The 16,530-nt window shown below is 39.3% G+C and overlaps 1 protein-coding gene across 2 annotated transcripts in view; it reads right to left on the minus strand.

Moving 5' to 3' along the window:
* mtr (5-methyltetrahydrofolate-homocysteine methyltransferase) overlaps positions 1-12,759 on the minus strand; it is a 133,789-nt gene extending 121,030 nt beyond the window's left edge. The window contains exons 1-5 of one of the 2 annotated variants that reach the window (XM_075457565.1): positions 12,627-12,759; positions 3,754-3,965; positions 3,523-3,612; positions 351-420; positions 142-234 (exon numbers count right to left, since the gene is read on the minus strand). In XM_075457565.1, the coding sequence (XP_075313680.1) occupies positions 142-234; positions 351-420; positions 3,523-3,612; positions 3,754-3,965; positions 12,627-12,669 (508 nt within the window). In that variant the 5' untranslated portion in view covers positions 12,670-12,759. The remainder of the gene's footprint in view (positions 1-141; positions 235-350; positions 421-3,522; positions 3,613-3,753; positions 3,966-12,626) is intronic. The other variant, XM_075457566.1, reaches the window with a different exon arrangement.
* Positions 12,760-16,530: the final 3,771 nt, after the last annotated feature.

The raw sequence follows: 16,530 nt of genomic DNA on the forward strand, positions 1-16,530 counted from the left end.
ATTTTTTCTGTGTTGTATTTTTTTTTTTTAATGTCTTTATGTAAAGCACATTGAGTTGCCTGTGGTATGAAATGCGCTATATAAATAAAGATTGATTGATTGATTGATTGATTGATTGATTGAAATTAAATCTAATCTTACAGATATTCCTGAAATCTGGTCTCTCCACAGATGGCGACACAGAGAGGGTTTTATTAGTGGGACCCAATGCCCCTGCCACATAGCGTTTGCAACCTGGTAACAAGACATACACATTACAGCCAATGTTACACACATGAGGAAATCCTGAAAAATTATGAACCATACCAGAATATATGTATCTCAAAACAATATGTGGTGATATTGCTAACCAGATTGTTTGGTGAAATCATCTGCTGCCTTCCTTGCAAGCTCTGCTGATGTCCTGTTAAGGCGATATGCCTACACACAAAACACAAAAACATTAGTCTACAAAATATGGCATGAAACATGAGCTGGTTACAATGTTACTGTTTTAATATTCCAAAGTAGAAATGGCCTTGTCTGTAAAGAAGTCTATAAAAGAAAAAGAAAACTGAAAACTGTGTACACAATGGACAGGTGTAATAATACTACTAATTTAACATGTGAAAGTTAGTAAAGTGATATGTGCCAATGATGTGATAGAGCCGATTTCTGTTAAATACACAGCCAGTGGCTGAGTCGTGGCTGCTGGGGCTCAACCAAGCTCAGCTCAGAAAAGCCATGGGATGACATCTCCCCGTGGGCTCACCACCTGCAGGATGAACAGCCTAAGTCGGGTGCAATGTGAGCTGAATGGTAGACGAAGCCGGAGGCCTGGCCATGAGAATCCTTGGTGTCACAAACTGGCTCTTGGGACATGGAACATCACCTTGCTGACAGGGAAGGAGCCTGAACTTGTCTTGCACACTCCGTAAAGAGCGTGGCAGAGCTGTCAACTGATACTCAACTGGTGGTGAGTTTATTCGGTGGTGTGGAAGACTGACCTAGAAAACTCAAACGAGAAGTCAAGGCCCCCTGTCCAGAATATCTTCAACTCATACCTCAGGAAGAGTTTTTTCATATGTACAGGAGAGGTTGAGACGTGGAATTTGAATGTTTAGAGCCTCCATTGTGGATTTCACCAAGTGCTGTGGTCAAAAAGTCATCATTACCTTTCGCAATCAGAGGACACACTGGTGGACACCAGCAGTGAGGGAAGCAATCAAGGTGAAAGATTGCGATGTGGTGGGCTGTGATGGTCACATAAGACTCTGTTGCACATGATGTCCAAGCATCAGTTGTTATTGCCACTCGCTCTGCATTTGCCAGTTCTTTTTCAACTTGGCTCTTAACTTGGGCATACAACGCTGGCATGCACATGTTGGTGATATGATTTTTCTTATACCTGGGCTCTAACGTATGAATCAAATCCTGAAATCCTTCCCACTCAACTATATTGTAAGGTCATAATCCCTTAGCGATAAAACGCGTTATTGATGCCGTGATTTCCTTAGCACGTGCTGAATTGTGACCAAGTTGACCGAAAATGTTAGAAATAACGTTCCCCGTTCTTGGCTGTGTGCTCCTGCTTGCATTGCGCTCCTGCTCGTTGGTACGGGTCTTGAACTCACCGTACTCTTGACCGTGTTTTCTCCTTGCATGCTCCTTGCATTTGTAGTGCTGCCACTGTACGTCAAAGATGCTCTACACAGTTTACAAATAGCATGGCTTCTGTTGAGCTTCCCTTCCTTCTTATAAAAAACAAAAATGGTCCAGTTTGGATTTTTGTTTCCCCAAAGTGTTAAAAATCTTTCCCGGTGCATTACCACCAGTCAGGCTAGCGTTAACTTTCTCCATTTTCCCATATATTATGGCATGCCATTCAATATATTCAGAGGTTCATTCCATATATTCAAAGTTTAATTCAATATATTCAAAGGTTCTTTCCATATATTCAAAAGTTTCATTCCATGTATTCAAAGTTTTATTTAATATATTCAAAGTTGGGTTGTTTGTGGCGTAGTGGGTTGTGCAGGCGCCCCATGTACAGAGGCTACAGTCCTCACTGCAGCTGGCCCCAGTTCGAGACAAAGATTAATTTCCTGAGCGGCATATATATATACACACACACACACACACACACACACACAGTGTGTTGCATCAGAAAATGCAGAAAAATTTATTGAAATAGCCCAAACTATAGCCATGTGAATAGCCAACTTGTGCATCTTAAAACACAATCATGGACGATCACATCGAGCGTCTAACATCGAGGCTGGAAGAGCACACAGAGAGTCAGGAGACAAAGGATCGAGCGCAGGCCATACTTCTTCGTTTCATGAAGGAAGAAAGGAGAGCAGAGCGCCGCAGACAAAGGAAACGACGTGTAAGTTTAACTTAAACATGCGCCGGTTGCGTCTGTGTCGTATGAGTAAACATTTCAGCCATGACAGCATGACATTGGGCGTAGCTACCGACCACCAAACACCTACGTCAGATGTGTTCCTATAGAACCCAGAAAAGACCCAGCCTCGGAGAAGGAGTTAAAATGGTTATAGGAACTGAGGGCGATGGTCCCGAGTTCCTGTATGTGCAAATGCGGGAGAAAACGGTCCCGTTCCTGAAAAGGTTATAGCAACAGCCAAAGGTTCCTACAGTCCGAATGCGGCTAATGCTCCTGGGGCATTGATGGAAAGCGTCTGAATCTTTACTTGCTCCTTTTGGAGTAATCCCTATAACTATTCTCAAATCATGAAAAACGTCCACTGCTCTTATCCTGAGATTCAATTATAGATCTGGGCAACCTGAGGCTTTCTGCAGTTACACAGTTTGCCCACACTTTGCAACATTTCTGCCTACAGGGTTTGTTGGACAACAATTTTATTTTTCTTAAAAAAAAAAAAAAATAATAATAATAATTTGGCATGCAGACATCAGCCCAACAGATACATTTTAACAATTCCTCTTTGTCCACAGATTGTTGCCGTCAGTTTCAAAGCCTCCATGTGAGATGACATGCTCAGTAAATATGTAGAGAAAAAGAGAGCTGTACCCATGTCATGGTCCTGACAGCAGCATCTTAGCATGTGAACCTGGATGTTGCATTCCCTTCAGTGCCAAGTCAAGCCGGAAGCCGATAAAAAAACATTTTTAAGAGTCATTTGGCAACTGAATGTTGATGAAATATTTTCAAATTGAGCTAAATAACAGATTTGGTGGATGGTTGTGGAGTTTTTTTGACCGGCGTAAAAAGTATTATACTATATGCATCAGCATATTATATCTCTTTGATATCTGAACTAATAAAAGAACAAAAGAAAAGAAACATAATCTGACAACGCAGTTTTAGGTGCCGATAGCAGCAAGGTCATAGAACTAGATAGAGTGTATAGATGTATATAGAAATCTAGCTGTATGTAATTAAAAAAAAAAAAAAAAGAAAAAAGGCTCATCATTGCGAGTTATATCAGTTACTATTTGTGCCTAACCGCTGTTTCTACAGCATAACCTGTGTGCAGTGGCCAAGCAGGCACAGCATACCATGTATTCCAGTCCATAGTCTGCCTGGGCAATAGATGTGCTGCTGAATGTATTGGTCTCAATGATGTCCGCACCAGCTTGCAGATACTCCTTTGAATAACAGGAAAACACAATTTAAAACACACACAACTTCTGCTAAATGTCATGAATTATGAAATTATGGATAAACTGAGAACTAGTGATTAGCATCAGAGAAGGAGAGAAACAATACTTCTTCTTTGGATGAACTACCTTGTGTATTTTATAAATGATATCTGGCTGTGTGAGACTGAGAAGGTCATTGTTGCCCTTCAATGGCAGCATGTGCTCTACAAACTCATCTCCCCTAAAATCTTCTTCCTTGAGAGTGTGTTGTTGGATCATAGTCCCCATTCCACCATCCAAGATCATTATCTTTTGCTGCAGCAATGCTCGAAGCTCCGATTCCAATGGACAGCTGCATCCTGGGAGAATATGATAGGTTGCTCACAAATAAGATTACAGTACAAGCAAATGCAGCTAAAACTAGCTGTTAATAGGAAATTATAATTAAAAAAATAATAATAATAAAATTGTACTGCTTTGTCCATGCCATGGTCTATGACATACCACTATAAACATGTTCTCACACTTAGACTTGCCTAGATGCTCTCCTTTAACCAATTTAGACCTAATGCAAAACCCTCCCAGCCACATTTTTTTTTTTTTAAAGATTGATTAACAACAAAACAACAAAAGCTTAAGGGCTGAAAGGTTTAACCTCCTAAATTATTTTAAATTCATATTTACGGTTTCTTCAAAGGTTAAGAAACAAAATGGAATCAGACACACAAATAAAATTAGACACAAAGCGTAATCCCATAGACTGAAAACAACAGACTCTCAATGGACAATTTCTAAAATATTAAAGTGCACATATGTAAAACTGTCAATCTATCAGTTTCATCATTAAATAAATAATCCATTAGATTTTGGTCTCATCTACTTCAATGCATCCTTGAAAACTGAGGGTTTTAGGGTTATCTTTGTGCAAAAATATAGATAAATTCCACTTTCAAGAAAGGCTGAATATTAATAAATTAAAACGTGTTCAAAACACTACAGATAGCAAGAATGTCAGAGCTCTCTGTTGGACAAATGTAATGGAAAAAAATGTTTCAAAACAACTAAACATATCAGCTGATGGATTTGCAAAGCCCACCACTCATCCAGGACACAATGCAATATTCACACCAGAGTGATAATTATGGTAGAATAGCTACAACTAGAATGCTTTTATAGAAATTGTAATACTGATTTAAGAAAAGCATGAGGCTTTTACGATGCAGCAGCAGTATGCGCAATTCTGTTTTGTATTTATGCTGAATTCTGTATAATATTGTTATTTATGTTTCGGAAAAACAAACATCACAGTGTAAAATATTTTATGCTTCATTCTTTGCCTTTGTATGACTAATTTGATCCTTTATTGTACCATTAATGACCAAAACAAAAATTTTAATGTTTTTAGTGATTTCCACTACATTTAAACTAATTAACTAAATGATGAGAGGAATTTTTTAAGATGGGAGATACTTAACATGTTTGGAAAACCAAGAAAAGATCTAAGAAGCTCATGTAAAATATATGCAGACAACAAAATACATGATGAAAATCATTGGCAGGTCTTTTTTTCAACAAAACAGTTCACATCACAAATTTGCAATATCTTACGGTGTCATGTTAATCACTCGTATTAGTACATGTTCTATGATGAGCGTCTGTACACAAGATACACTTTCAGTACAAGTTTGATAGGTTAATTCAACTTGATGTAACACTGTGCAACACTGACTTGACATGATGGATGATGGCCTTGAAGCAATGCATGCTAGTTAAAAATCTTGTCCAACTTTCATCAGTCCAAGAGAGCATCCCTTTGTCATCTGATATTAAAGCCACAACAGACCATGGCAGCTGCAGGTAAGGAACAGGTAAAGTACTGCAGCTGCTCTCCAAGGCTGCAAGCGCCTGAGAACCACCTCTACTATGATACAACACTGCTTGAATTACACATTCGTTCTGCCCCCTCTCTACTACAGTTCAAAAAGAATCTAAAAACATCTCTTCTCCATGTCCTACTCTTCTTAAACCTACCCCCCCTTCTTTTCTCTTGTTAAGCGACCTTGGGTACCCTGAAAGGCGCTATATAAGTCCAAGTTATTATTATTAAATACAGTACATATAGAGAGTGTCAGGCATTGGACTCAAGATGGATCATTGGTATACTCCAAAAGTGACTGGGGCAGTAGAAGATGAACGATCATCTAAATTCAGGGCCGTTTCTAGCTTTGTGCCAAGATGCTGTTTGGGGGCCCCTAGTTTGTCAAACTACAATGAAGAGATTCCTAACCCTTTAAATGGAACACTAAGATCTATTACACTTTATGAGCAAAACAGGCTACAGTTAAAATTAAGTATCTTAAGTTGAATCACTCAGGCAAGTTAAACTAATAAGAATATGTAATACAAAGAAAACAACAATTAATAAATAAAACAGATTTTGAGTGTTTTTTAAAAATATTAAACACTGTAATGTACAGCGTCCCTTTAAAGATTGTACCCAATTACAAAGTAGATAGATAGATACTTTATTGATCCCGAAGGAAATTCAAGCATCCAGCAGCAAGACATAAAGCAATAAAAAATGTTTATACAATTATAAACACTTTAAAAACCTTCTGAGATCTAAGAATTTAAAAAACTGTTTAAAAATATAAAGTGACCAATGAAATAAGACCAAAGTGAAATATAAAGTGACCAGTGAAATACAGAAGTGCCATCACTTAAAGCTGTTGTACATCCTGATGGCCAGAGGAACAAAAGAGTTTTTGAAGTTGTCACTTTTAAGAAGTTTCTGCATTTATCTACACATTGTACTAGTTAAATTAATAAAACTAAGAAAAATGATCCACTGCTACAATATTCTAAAACAATCAACAGAATGCCTAATATTTGTATATCACTTAAAAAACTAACAGTAGAACACTAATTAGAGGCCTATAAATAACACACCAAACTTAGTAAATGAATCCTAAGTAATGCCAAAATCGTGTCAAATACCTGAGAGACAACTTCCACTGAACAATGACAGAGCAGGATAACAACATGCCTCCCTCCCTGCTAGAATTTGAATAAACGGGTCTGGAGTCAGTCAGTCATTCCCGTGGCAGGACTGACTGTTCATTCACGTGTGACATATTCATCTTATATAAGCAAACTTTCACGAGGCAAACACTGAAGCCGAGTTTATAACGAACAAATCCCAGCCAGCTACATAACATTTATCCGAGGCTAGCTAGCAGGACAAATAAACACAAAAAACGTCCCACCTCCAGCTATCCAGCCCACATCACCCAACACATGCCTTATCTTTATCCTCGGGCTGTTTCTTCCTCCGTTTTTTTTCTTTTTTATTCCATTACTGCGTTTGTCTTGTTAACTTTTCTCGCTTTTTACTTTTACTTGACATTCTAAATCTTCTTCACTTTCACTGTTAACGGGCATAACTCGGAAAACGTCAGGTAGGAGGATGCTCCACCACCTCCGATGCGGTAACTTTGAAGACTGTTCCATTTCAGGAAGGGGGGGGGGATAGATAAGGTAAACACATCTAATTTGCCCGAATCGAGTAATAGGGCACACAATTAAGAAAAACAACGCTGGGCCTGTTCATAACTAATTTATATAATTTCTTTAATGTAGTAATATAATAACTATCATGAAATTTTTTTAACAACCTTAATTTTGGGGGCCCCCACCAGGTACTTGGGGCCCTACGCGCTCTGCGTACTCGCGTATGCGGAGCGGCGGGCCTGTCTAAATTAACCAAAAAACTCCAGTCAGGTATGATTTCAACAAAGTCATAACTGAACCTTTGACAGCAATGCTCTGTTTTGAGAGCATTTAAGTTTTGAGAGTGGAATCTGTCAAAACAGCTGCGTACAAGTTTTTTTTGAGTCAACAGTTAAAAGGAGATCTTTAAAAAACTCGGTTCCTTTGCAGAAACCATTTTAAGGCAGATGGAATTTGCCTGAAAGAGTAGGGAACATAACTCTTCACCTCAAACTTGTTTTACTACCTATTTACGACGTTGCTTTTGTGCATGCATCTTGCACAAAGAACATGGCAGAAGCAGAGGTGAGGTTCCTCTGCACCAGAAGGCATTCAGGGAGACCTTAGCCTTTGAGTTGGCAGAGACGGGTTCTACCACCTCATTTGAGCCTGGGCCATTTCTTGCCAGTCATTACAAACCTGTGCACATATCAGGACACAGCACAGCAGGATGCTTGAGGTGCAGACACTGCCAGACCAAGACTCCAGTGAAGTGTGCCACATGTGATGTGCCCCTATGCTTTGTGCCAGGCAGAGACTGCTACAATGATTGGCATGTTACCAACAGCAAATAATGTCAATACAAATTGTGAAACTGTTCAGTGTTGTTTGCTATGTCATTATTTATGAATATAAACTAATTGCATTTAGACCATACTATTTGTTTGGACTTTTATTGTATGCACTAGGTGTATGCACTCTGGTTATAGACAAAACGTGTTTGTGCTTCTGTTACTCTTTGTCAGTAATACTGACAGAGGATCTGTCTGTGGGAGAAGACAGTCCCAAGTGTAACCTTTCATTAGAGCCCAAGATCATGACTGTATGTTGAAGCGTTTAGGAATGGCAGACTTTTTTTCCCCAAGGCTCTCCAAATGGCAGTTTTGACACAGCTTTGGCACGCCTGGTCCTATCCTTATAAAAACCTGTACAAAATACAAATTTTTTGTTGTATTACAGTTAAATTTGAAGTGGGACTAGATAAGACTTCAGGCTGTAGTCCCATTGTGTTTTTCAGTTAGCAGCCCTATGCTAAAGTCACTTTTAAGATACATATTTGGGAAGAAAAATTTGGCAGACATAAAAATCCATCTATTTCACTGTATTCAAGCTCATATTACTCTGTGACAGTAGCACTTACCGAAATTCTGACTGTTGCGGGTGAACATTCAAGTGTTCTCTTTCAAAAGAGACCAAAACCAGCCCTCTACTCCAAGTGGTTCAAGAACAGCTTTCAATTTACTTTGGGTACGCTTTTTTTTTTTTTTTTTTCTTTTTTTTTTTATAGGAGTTGCAGGCAAAAATTGTCCGACTGTTAAGTGGTTAAGAAGAAGGTAATTACCGGTAAGAAAAGATGTCCATGGCGAAACACTACGTAGGTCAGAATGGAAAAAAAAAGAAAATGACATAAAACTGAACGTTGGTGGTGAAAAACTTATCTCCAGGTTCACTAGGAGATCTACAAACAATAAAAAAAAGACTTCACATTTATATAGAATTGAGAAATGCAAGACAGTCCTTGTTTTCTGATATTATTACCAAGAAAAATAACAATGCATGCTCATTTTTTGTAATGGTTGACAAATCCACCTGAAATTATTATTATTTTAAATCAGAACCATAATATTTCAAAACAAATGGGGAAAAAAATAACAGCTTAGTATTTACTGTTATGTGGTGGTACCGTCAGACTGGCTCAACCACGGACATAACATACGTAGACGCCTCATAGACTGACGCTGTCTATTGGAGCTGACGTATCAGCGCGGCCGCCATCTTGGATGGGTCTCCAATGCCTCTACATTGCATTTATTTCGACTGAGGAAGGTGTATACCCCCACCTACAATAATCATAACTCCCCAAATTTTTATGTCTATGGTCTCAACTACACACAGAAACAACGCATGCGGCATGACGTCACTTTGCTGCGTGCTGTAAAGCGAAGCAGAACACGGCAGCAGCTTGAACTGGGGGCGCGAATGTCTGCAGTGTGGAGGTATTTTAAAGTGGATGACAAAAATGTTTCGATTACAAACTGTGAGATATGCAAACTTGGGATTTCAAGAGGTGGCAAGGACATCGCTCACATCCTTGATGAGAACAGAAACAGGCTCAAACCTGACATGGTAGAGATGTTGGTTTTCATCAAGAAAAACACATTTCCTTCTGTGAAGCCAGAGGAGGAGAGTAAGAATTAGGAGTGCAGTTCCAAAAAGCACATTACTGGCCTTACTTTATAACACTGTGGCACATTTATTTGCTTATTTGTTCACGCCTGCCTGGTATTTCAAGTTGAGCTGCTGCTCTTTTTATATTAGACATTGTTGCACTGAACTACAATGTGAAGAATTTGTTTATTACTTGATTAATTAAAAGATTAAATTAATAAAACTAATAAACACTTCAAACGATAAAACTAATTCAATTAGTTAAATGATAAAATAAGTGAATAAAAATAAAAAATTAAAATTAAAAAAAAAAAAAAAAAAATCAGGGACATCCTGGATCTGTTTCTTCGCCATTCTTCATTTTTTTAATGTACTGTATAGTACATTAAAAAATGTACTATGTAGCCTGTGTAGCTCTCAATTTTTCTCATCGTTTATATGATTATTTGTTTCTATCTAAACATTTTTAGTTAGTTTTTATTGATCTGCTTTTTTGTTTTAAATTTTTTTGACAATGTGCACTACTACTAAAGCAGTGTACACAAGAACTGTTAACAATCCTTGACAGTGCCAATTGGCACTGTCAAGGATTGGACGCGGAATTAAACATCCAATTCCGACCGAGCTTAAAAAGCTGTTGCGTGGATGCAGAGCTGGAGCGAAACTAAGGTGCCGTTTACACATACCCGGGTATTTTGAAAAACGAAGACCTTTCCCTTCGTTTGTGCCTTTCGTTTATACACAAACGGAGTTTTTTCCTCCGAAAACGAAGCTAAAAAAAAACTCCGGCAAAAGTGGAGATTTTTTAAAAACTCCGTTTAGCGTTTGTGTGTAAACTGGTTGAAAGAGACGAAAACGGAGTTTTCAGAATGGAATGCGGAGTTGTCGTCATAGTACAGAGCCCCGCCCCTATCCATCATGTTGGCAGGATGCTAGCGTGAGAACGCCTTTCTCTCCGTCCATTGTTTATCTAGCAAGCATGGAGGTACTAGCAGCATTTCTGTTGTTGAGAGCTATACTCGCTTGTGTGATTTTGAAAATTACAGTCATACAATGTATTGAACAACAAAGACATTTTTCACGGCTTTAGCAGTTTTATAGTCCAGCGCAACGTGTAAAAGTAGCTCAGTCTCGCTATCAGTCCACACACATGAGCCTAGCGCAATATTTTCTTCTTGAAAAGGATCCGGAAGTTCTTCCTGTCAGCGGTTCTCTATTAGGCTTCTGATTGGCTTGTGTGGAATTCTCATTGTTCTAACACTGCCACCGTCAGGCTTGGCGTAATTTAACAGCTCCTGATAGCGTATTTCTCCGGATCAATGTAGACGTGGTTTTTTTAAAAAACGGGGCTGTGTGCACCTAGTTTTTTTTGCAAACGAAGGTTAGAAAATATGCGTTTTTCAAAATACCCGGGTATGTGTAAACGGCGCCTAAGGCCCCATCCACACGTAGCCGGGTATCTGCTAAAACGAATATATTTTTCTACGTTTGGACCTGTCATCCACATGAAAACGCATAAAAACGCATCGTAAACGAATGTTTTTAAAAACTCCGGGCAAAGTGAAGATTTTTGAAAACTCCGTTTATGCAGCTGCGTGTAGACAGAGATAACCGGAGTTTTGCGTTTTCGAACGTCACAATATGCGCCAAAACAACAACAAATCTGCTTTAAAGTCTAAAGTGCGACCTTTGTTTACTGAAGAAGCATGGATGCCTTGAGAACTGTGGTGGTTATTATTGTGCAGGCGCTGTTTACTGCCTTGATTTTACACGCCCAAGTCGTACTCCCAGAGGAATGGCGTGACAATTTCGCATGTCCCGGTCTTCAGTCCTCTCGCTGTCGGAATTATTACGTCCTCATATCGAGGGGCAGTCCACTGTCATGCGATCACCTGTCAGTGTGCTCAAAAAAGTTGTGTGCACACTTTATTATTTAGCTGACCAGGGCAGATTGCGCAAAACAGCCTTTGGGTTGTCAAGACAGGTGAAAACGCAGATGTTCGGTTATGTGTGGAAGGAGTTTTTTTCGAAAACGAGGTAATGTCGATACAGATTATTTTATAAACGGAGGGGGGGAAACATTCGGTTTTAAAAATACCCGGCTATGTGTGTACATAGCCTAAAGGCAAAGAGGCACAACAGGAGGTGGAGGTACAAACCTTTTCTGCCCTCTGTATTCATGGGAAACGCTAACTTGCTACCAAATAAGTGTGATGAGTTAGAGGCGCTTGTGCGGAACCAACGGCTGTATAAGGAAATCAGTTTGATCTGTCTGTCTGAGTCCTGGCTGAACAACAACACACCAGACTCATGTGTGGACACACCCGGCTTCACAGCCGTACGAGCGGATCGAGACCTGAGTACGAGCGGCGGTAAGCGGAAAGGCGGGGGTGTTATACTGTTCTTTAATCAAATCAAATCAAATTTATTTGTATAGCACATTTCATGTACAAACAGTTCAAAGTGCTTTACATAAAATAAAAGCATTGCAGCAGGGAGTGCAAGAAGCATTAAAAATACATAAAAGAATACAAAGAGAAACAAATAAAATCATTTAAATGAATTTAAAAACGGGCAACAGTCTAGATAAGTTAAAAGATATTTCATGCATAGACACATGAGAAAAGAAATGTCTTTAACCTGGATTTAAAAATGTCTACATTTGGTGAAAGTTTAATCTCCACTGGCAGTTTGTTCCACTTATTTGCAGCATAACAGCTAAATGCTGCTTCTCCGTGTTTAGTCTGGACTCTGGACTGGACCAGCTGACCTGAGTCCTTGGATCTAAGAGCTCTGCTAGGTTTATATTCTCTGAACATATCACAGATGTATTTTGGGCCTAAACCGTTCTGGGATTTGTAAACCATCAGCACCATCTCACCCTACATTATACTTTGCAAAAAAAATTCTCGTCGACACATTAAATCAACCGGAGGCATCAGAACGCATATCGAACTACGTAGTACGTAGTACTCCATAAGCACATGTTCCGTGCGCACTTACTAGTCAACTACACAAAAAACATCTTTACTAAATTTTGCTTAAAGCTAACTGTAGATGCTCTCAATGTAAAGTTTTTTTACCTGTCCCTGGAGAGTATTGATGACAGGCGTTAGTCGGAGACATCAGGTCAACTAAAGTCTTAAAAACAACCCAACAACCGTCTGAAGACCAAGTGGTTAATTTTGCTGCCTAAACTTTTGCAGGACCGGCTTTATCTGCAGCTTATGATCCGCCCACATAGATACCGCGGTCACGCCATCCCAGCCATACGTACACGCCTCATGGCGTGATGGAACGTAACAGCGTCGCCGCCATATTGGGTGGGTCTCCTCACTCTAGGCTAGCACCAGAATCAATTGCAGTCGACGGAGAGTGAGCAACTATGACCGTATTTTGTGCAGTTTACGGTTGCAATAACCGGCGCAGTATTGATACCAAATCGCGTGGGAAATAAATGCAATGTGGGGGCATTGGAGACATAAACATAATATACGTAGACTCCTCATAGATTGACATTGGGGCTCACGTATCAGCGCGGCCGCCATCTTGGATGGGTCTCTAATGCACCCACATTGCATTCATTTCGATTGAGGAAGGTGTAAATCATCAACTACAATTATTATTAACTCCCACGGTTTGGTTTGTTACAAACGAGAGAGATTTAGTTATGATACAGGACGCTGTCTCACATTAAAAATACGTGCTTTCATTCTAAAAGACTGTATTATGCTCTTTAACAAAAACATATGGTAGTCTATGGCATATCGATAAATTTTATATTTTAATAAAGAAACAAGTTTGATTGCTCATTTGAATTTATTTCTCTCTCTCTCTCACACACACACACACACACGACCCTTCTGTAACACATATACATACAAGGATTTTTTTATTTGTCATTGTATTCCTACAACAAAATTTTATTGGCACTCAAGAAAAACAGACAAAACAGCAACAATGTATAAAATAAAATGTTGTGAATAAAAAAATAAAAGTGTTGAGTAGTAAAAACAGTTTTAAATATATTAGAAAAAGATATATACAGTTCTAAAAATGGTGGAATTATAAATATGGTGTAAGTAAACATTGACGCAGTAGGATATGTAATATAATATTGCACATATTTGCTGTACCAGCTCAGTAAAAAAATTTTTAAAGGCCTAAAAAAATAAGCGTTATAATTCCAGGTCATTACAGCGTCCTACACTACCCTGTTAGGCTTGCAACTGGGGCTGGGGAGCTAAGAAGCGCAGCTTCTCGCGCATGCTGGCACTCTGTAACTCCAGGGTAGTTAATTTTGCGATTTGGTGCAGCCTTACTTTGTGAAATACAGACACCACAAATGACACAAGCATCATCTCTAAGCCTGACAATCTCACCCGCCCTGTCAAAATCATCAGGCTTGAAGTGCTCACTACAGAGCTTTGACGACTCAGTCGCAACAAAACCCTCCCGTCTTATAGCAACTACTTATTGCCTCTGTAGTGACTATTTGTCTATGAAAATAATAGAAAAAACTTTTGACTTAAAGGTGACCAAACTAAAATTAAACGTAACTCAAATAGTCACTTGACGCACTGTGGGTTTCTGGTTTACGCAGTACAAAAGGTCCAAAACGTCCAACATATAGTTCATCATGGATTTATTCCAAGTTTGCAGGCAAAACCAAACATGGCAAGCTTCACAGGATCCCTTCCTGCCTCTCCTGCTCTGATTCCCACACTTGCTCTTTCTGCCTGCTTGCCTCACCTGTTCACCCACTGATTGACTGACGACTGAGAACTGAGAACTGGTAAAAAACCATGTGACCACCCAAGTGCGTCCAGAGCTCTCTAAAACCCAAGTATTTATGTGTGAAACGCCCATTTCCCAAACAAAAAATTAATTAAATTAATTACAAACCAATTTATCCTAAACAACTGAAATTAAACAAAAATACTAATTATCAACCAACTAAGTAAATAATATAAAATAAATCTAAATTCTAAGACTTAACTAAAAATAGTGAAACAGCTCCTACACTCCAGCCCCTAATTGTGCATTAAATCACAATTGCATCTATAACTAAATTATTCGTATTCTAACAACCTCAATGATATCTAATATAAATGCGAAGATATTAAATAATTCTTCTTTGTTCTTCATTGTTCTTAATGATGAACCTGCAAATAAATGAGAGATAAAGAAGATAATAGAAAAATAGAAATGTCTTTAGTCTGCAGATTCCTCCAGAAGCAGACAGAGTTTCGTCCCTGGCCTCTCCAACACACTGGTTTTGGTCTGAAGTTGCACTGAACGAACCAGGCCTCGTGCATCAGCTTTGACTGTCAGGATTCTCCCCATCTGCCAACATCCTCTGGGTGCAGTCACATCTGCAATCAGGACAATATCTCCAGGAGAGACGTTTCTTCTCTGTCTCATCCACTTTTGTCTTTCCTGCATTACCAAGCAGATGGTGAATGTAGCGCAGAATTAGTGTTGCCACATGCATGTCTTTCCGCAGAATGAGAGGATGTTTAGTTTCAGATGGCATAACAGCTCTATTGAGACGTCCGCCCACTCTGAGGACTCCATTGTCAACCACTGGATCAAGTCTGTACAGCTGACTGGCTTTAAAGACGGTCTTGTTGGCTCTGAGTGAGCTGATCTCAGGACCAAACCTTTGATGTTGTTCAAACTAAATAATGAAATGCTCTGCTTTAGCCAGATCTTCAGATGTCACACACTGTTCTTTCAACATAGTTTTATACTGCTGCATCTTATGAGCCACCTTTTGCTCTTTTATGTTTGCATCTTCTGTAGACTGATGTAACATGTCAGAAAACTATTTTCTTTTCTGAGACAGCAGAATTAGGAGTTCTTTTAGCTTTAAAATCCAAGCTACGGATGTTTTTAACTTCATTCAAGATGAGAAGTAGGAGATGAAAAAACTGGTAGAGCTTTTCGCCTCCTTAACAACAACACTGACAGTCACATCCTTTTTTATTTCAGAATCATGAGCAAGTGAGTCATAATTTACCTCCAGCCTAGGCCATTTATCTTCAGACTCAAACAGGAACTCAGGACCATTAACCTGCTGTGCTCTAAAAAGTCATCTGCTTTCATCCCTCTTGATGCTTCATCTGCTGGATTATCTTTAAAACTCACATATCTCCACTGGTCAACTTGTGTAGCTTCTCTGATGATGGATACTCTGTTTGCAACAAAGGTATGAAACCTCTTTGCTTCACTGCAGATGTATTTTAGGACGGTGGTGCTGTCAGTCCAAAATACAGAGGTCTCAAATTCAAGATGCAACTCTCTGTGAAGCAGTTGGTCCATTCGAACAGCAAGGACAGCTGCAGTGAGCTCAAGACGAGGGATGGTTGTCTGCTTGAGGGTAGCGACTCTGGCCTTTCCAAGGAGGAATCTAGATGCACATGATGCTCACTTTGTAATCTTAAATATGATACTGTACCGTATCCAACTTGGCTGGCATCAGAGAAGTGGTGAAGCTGTGCTGTAACAGGACAAAATTCTTTAGATTTAATGCAGCGATCCACTTCAAACTCAGAGATCCTCTTCAGATCATCCAGCCAGTCAGTCCATTGTTTAGAGAAATGATGGTGAACAACATCATCCCAGCCTATTTTTCTCCTGTAAAACTCTTGTAGAAGAAGTTTGGCAGTGATGATGAAGGGAGCGAGAAATCCCAAGGGATCATACAATGAGCTCACTACTGACAGTATTCCCCTTCTTGTGTGGGGCCGCTCTGGAAGTGAAGCTTTGAATTTAAAGGCATCACTTTGAATGCACCACTGTAAGCCAAGTGGAAACTCCATTGGAAACTCCAAATCCAAATCCATTTCCAGTATTTCCTTTACTTTGATGTTACCTGAAGTTTGCAGCACTGCATGACTATTGCTGAGCCACTTGGAGAGCTTAAATCCTCCTTTATTACAAAGAGCTGACAAATTTTATTGCTTCCTCTTCTGTAGGCAAAGA

The sequence above is a fragment of the Odontesthes bonariensis genome, chromosome 23 (assembly GCF_027942865.1).
Source record: "Odontesthes bonariensis isolate fOdoBon6 chromosome 23, fOdoBon6.hap1, whole genome shotgun sequence".
Taxonomy (NCBI): Eukaryota; Metazoa; Chordata; class Actinopteri; order Atheriniformes; family Atherinopsidae; genus Odontesthes; species Odontesthes bonariensis.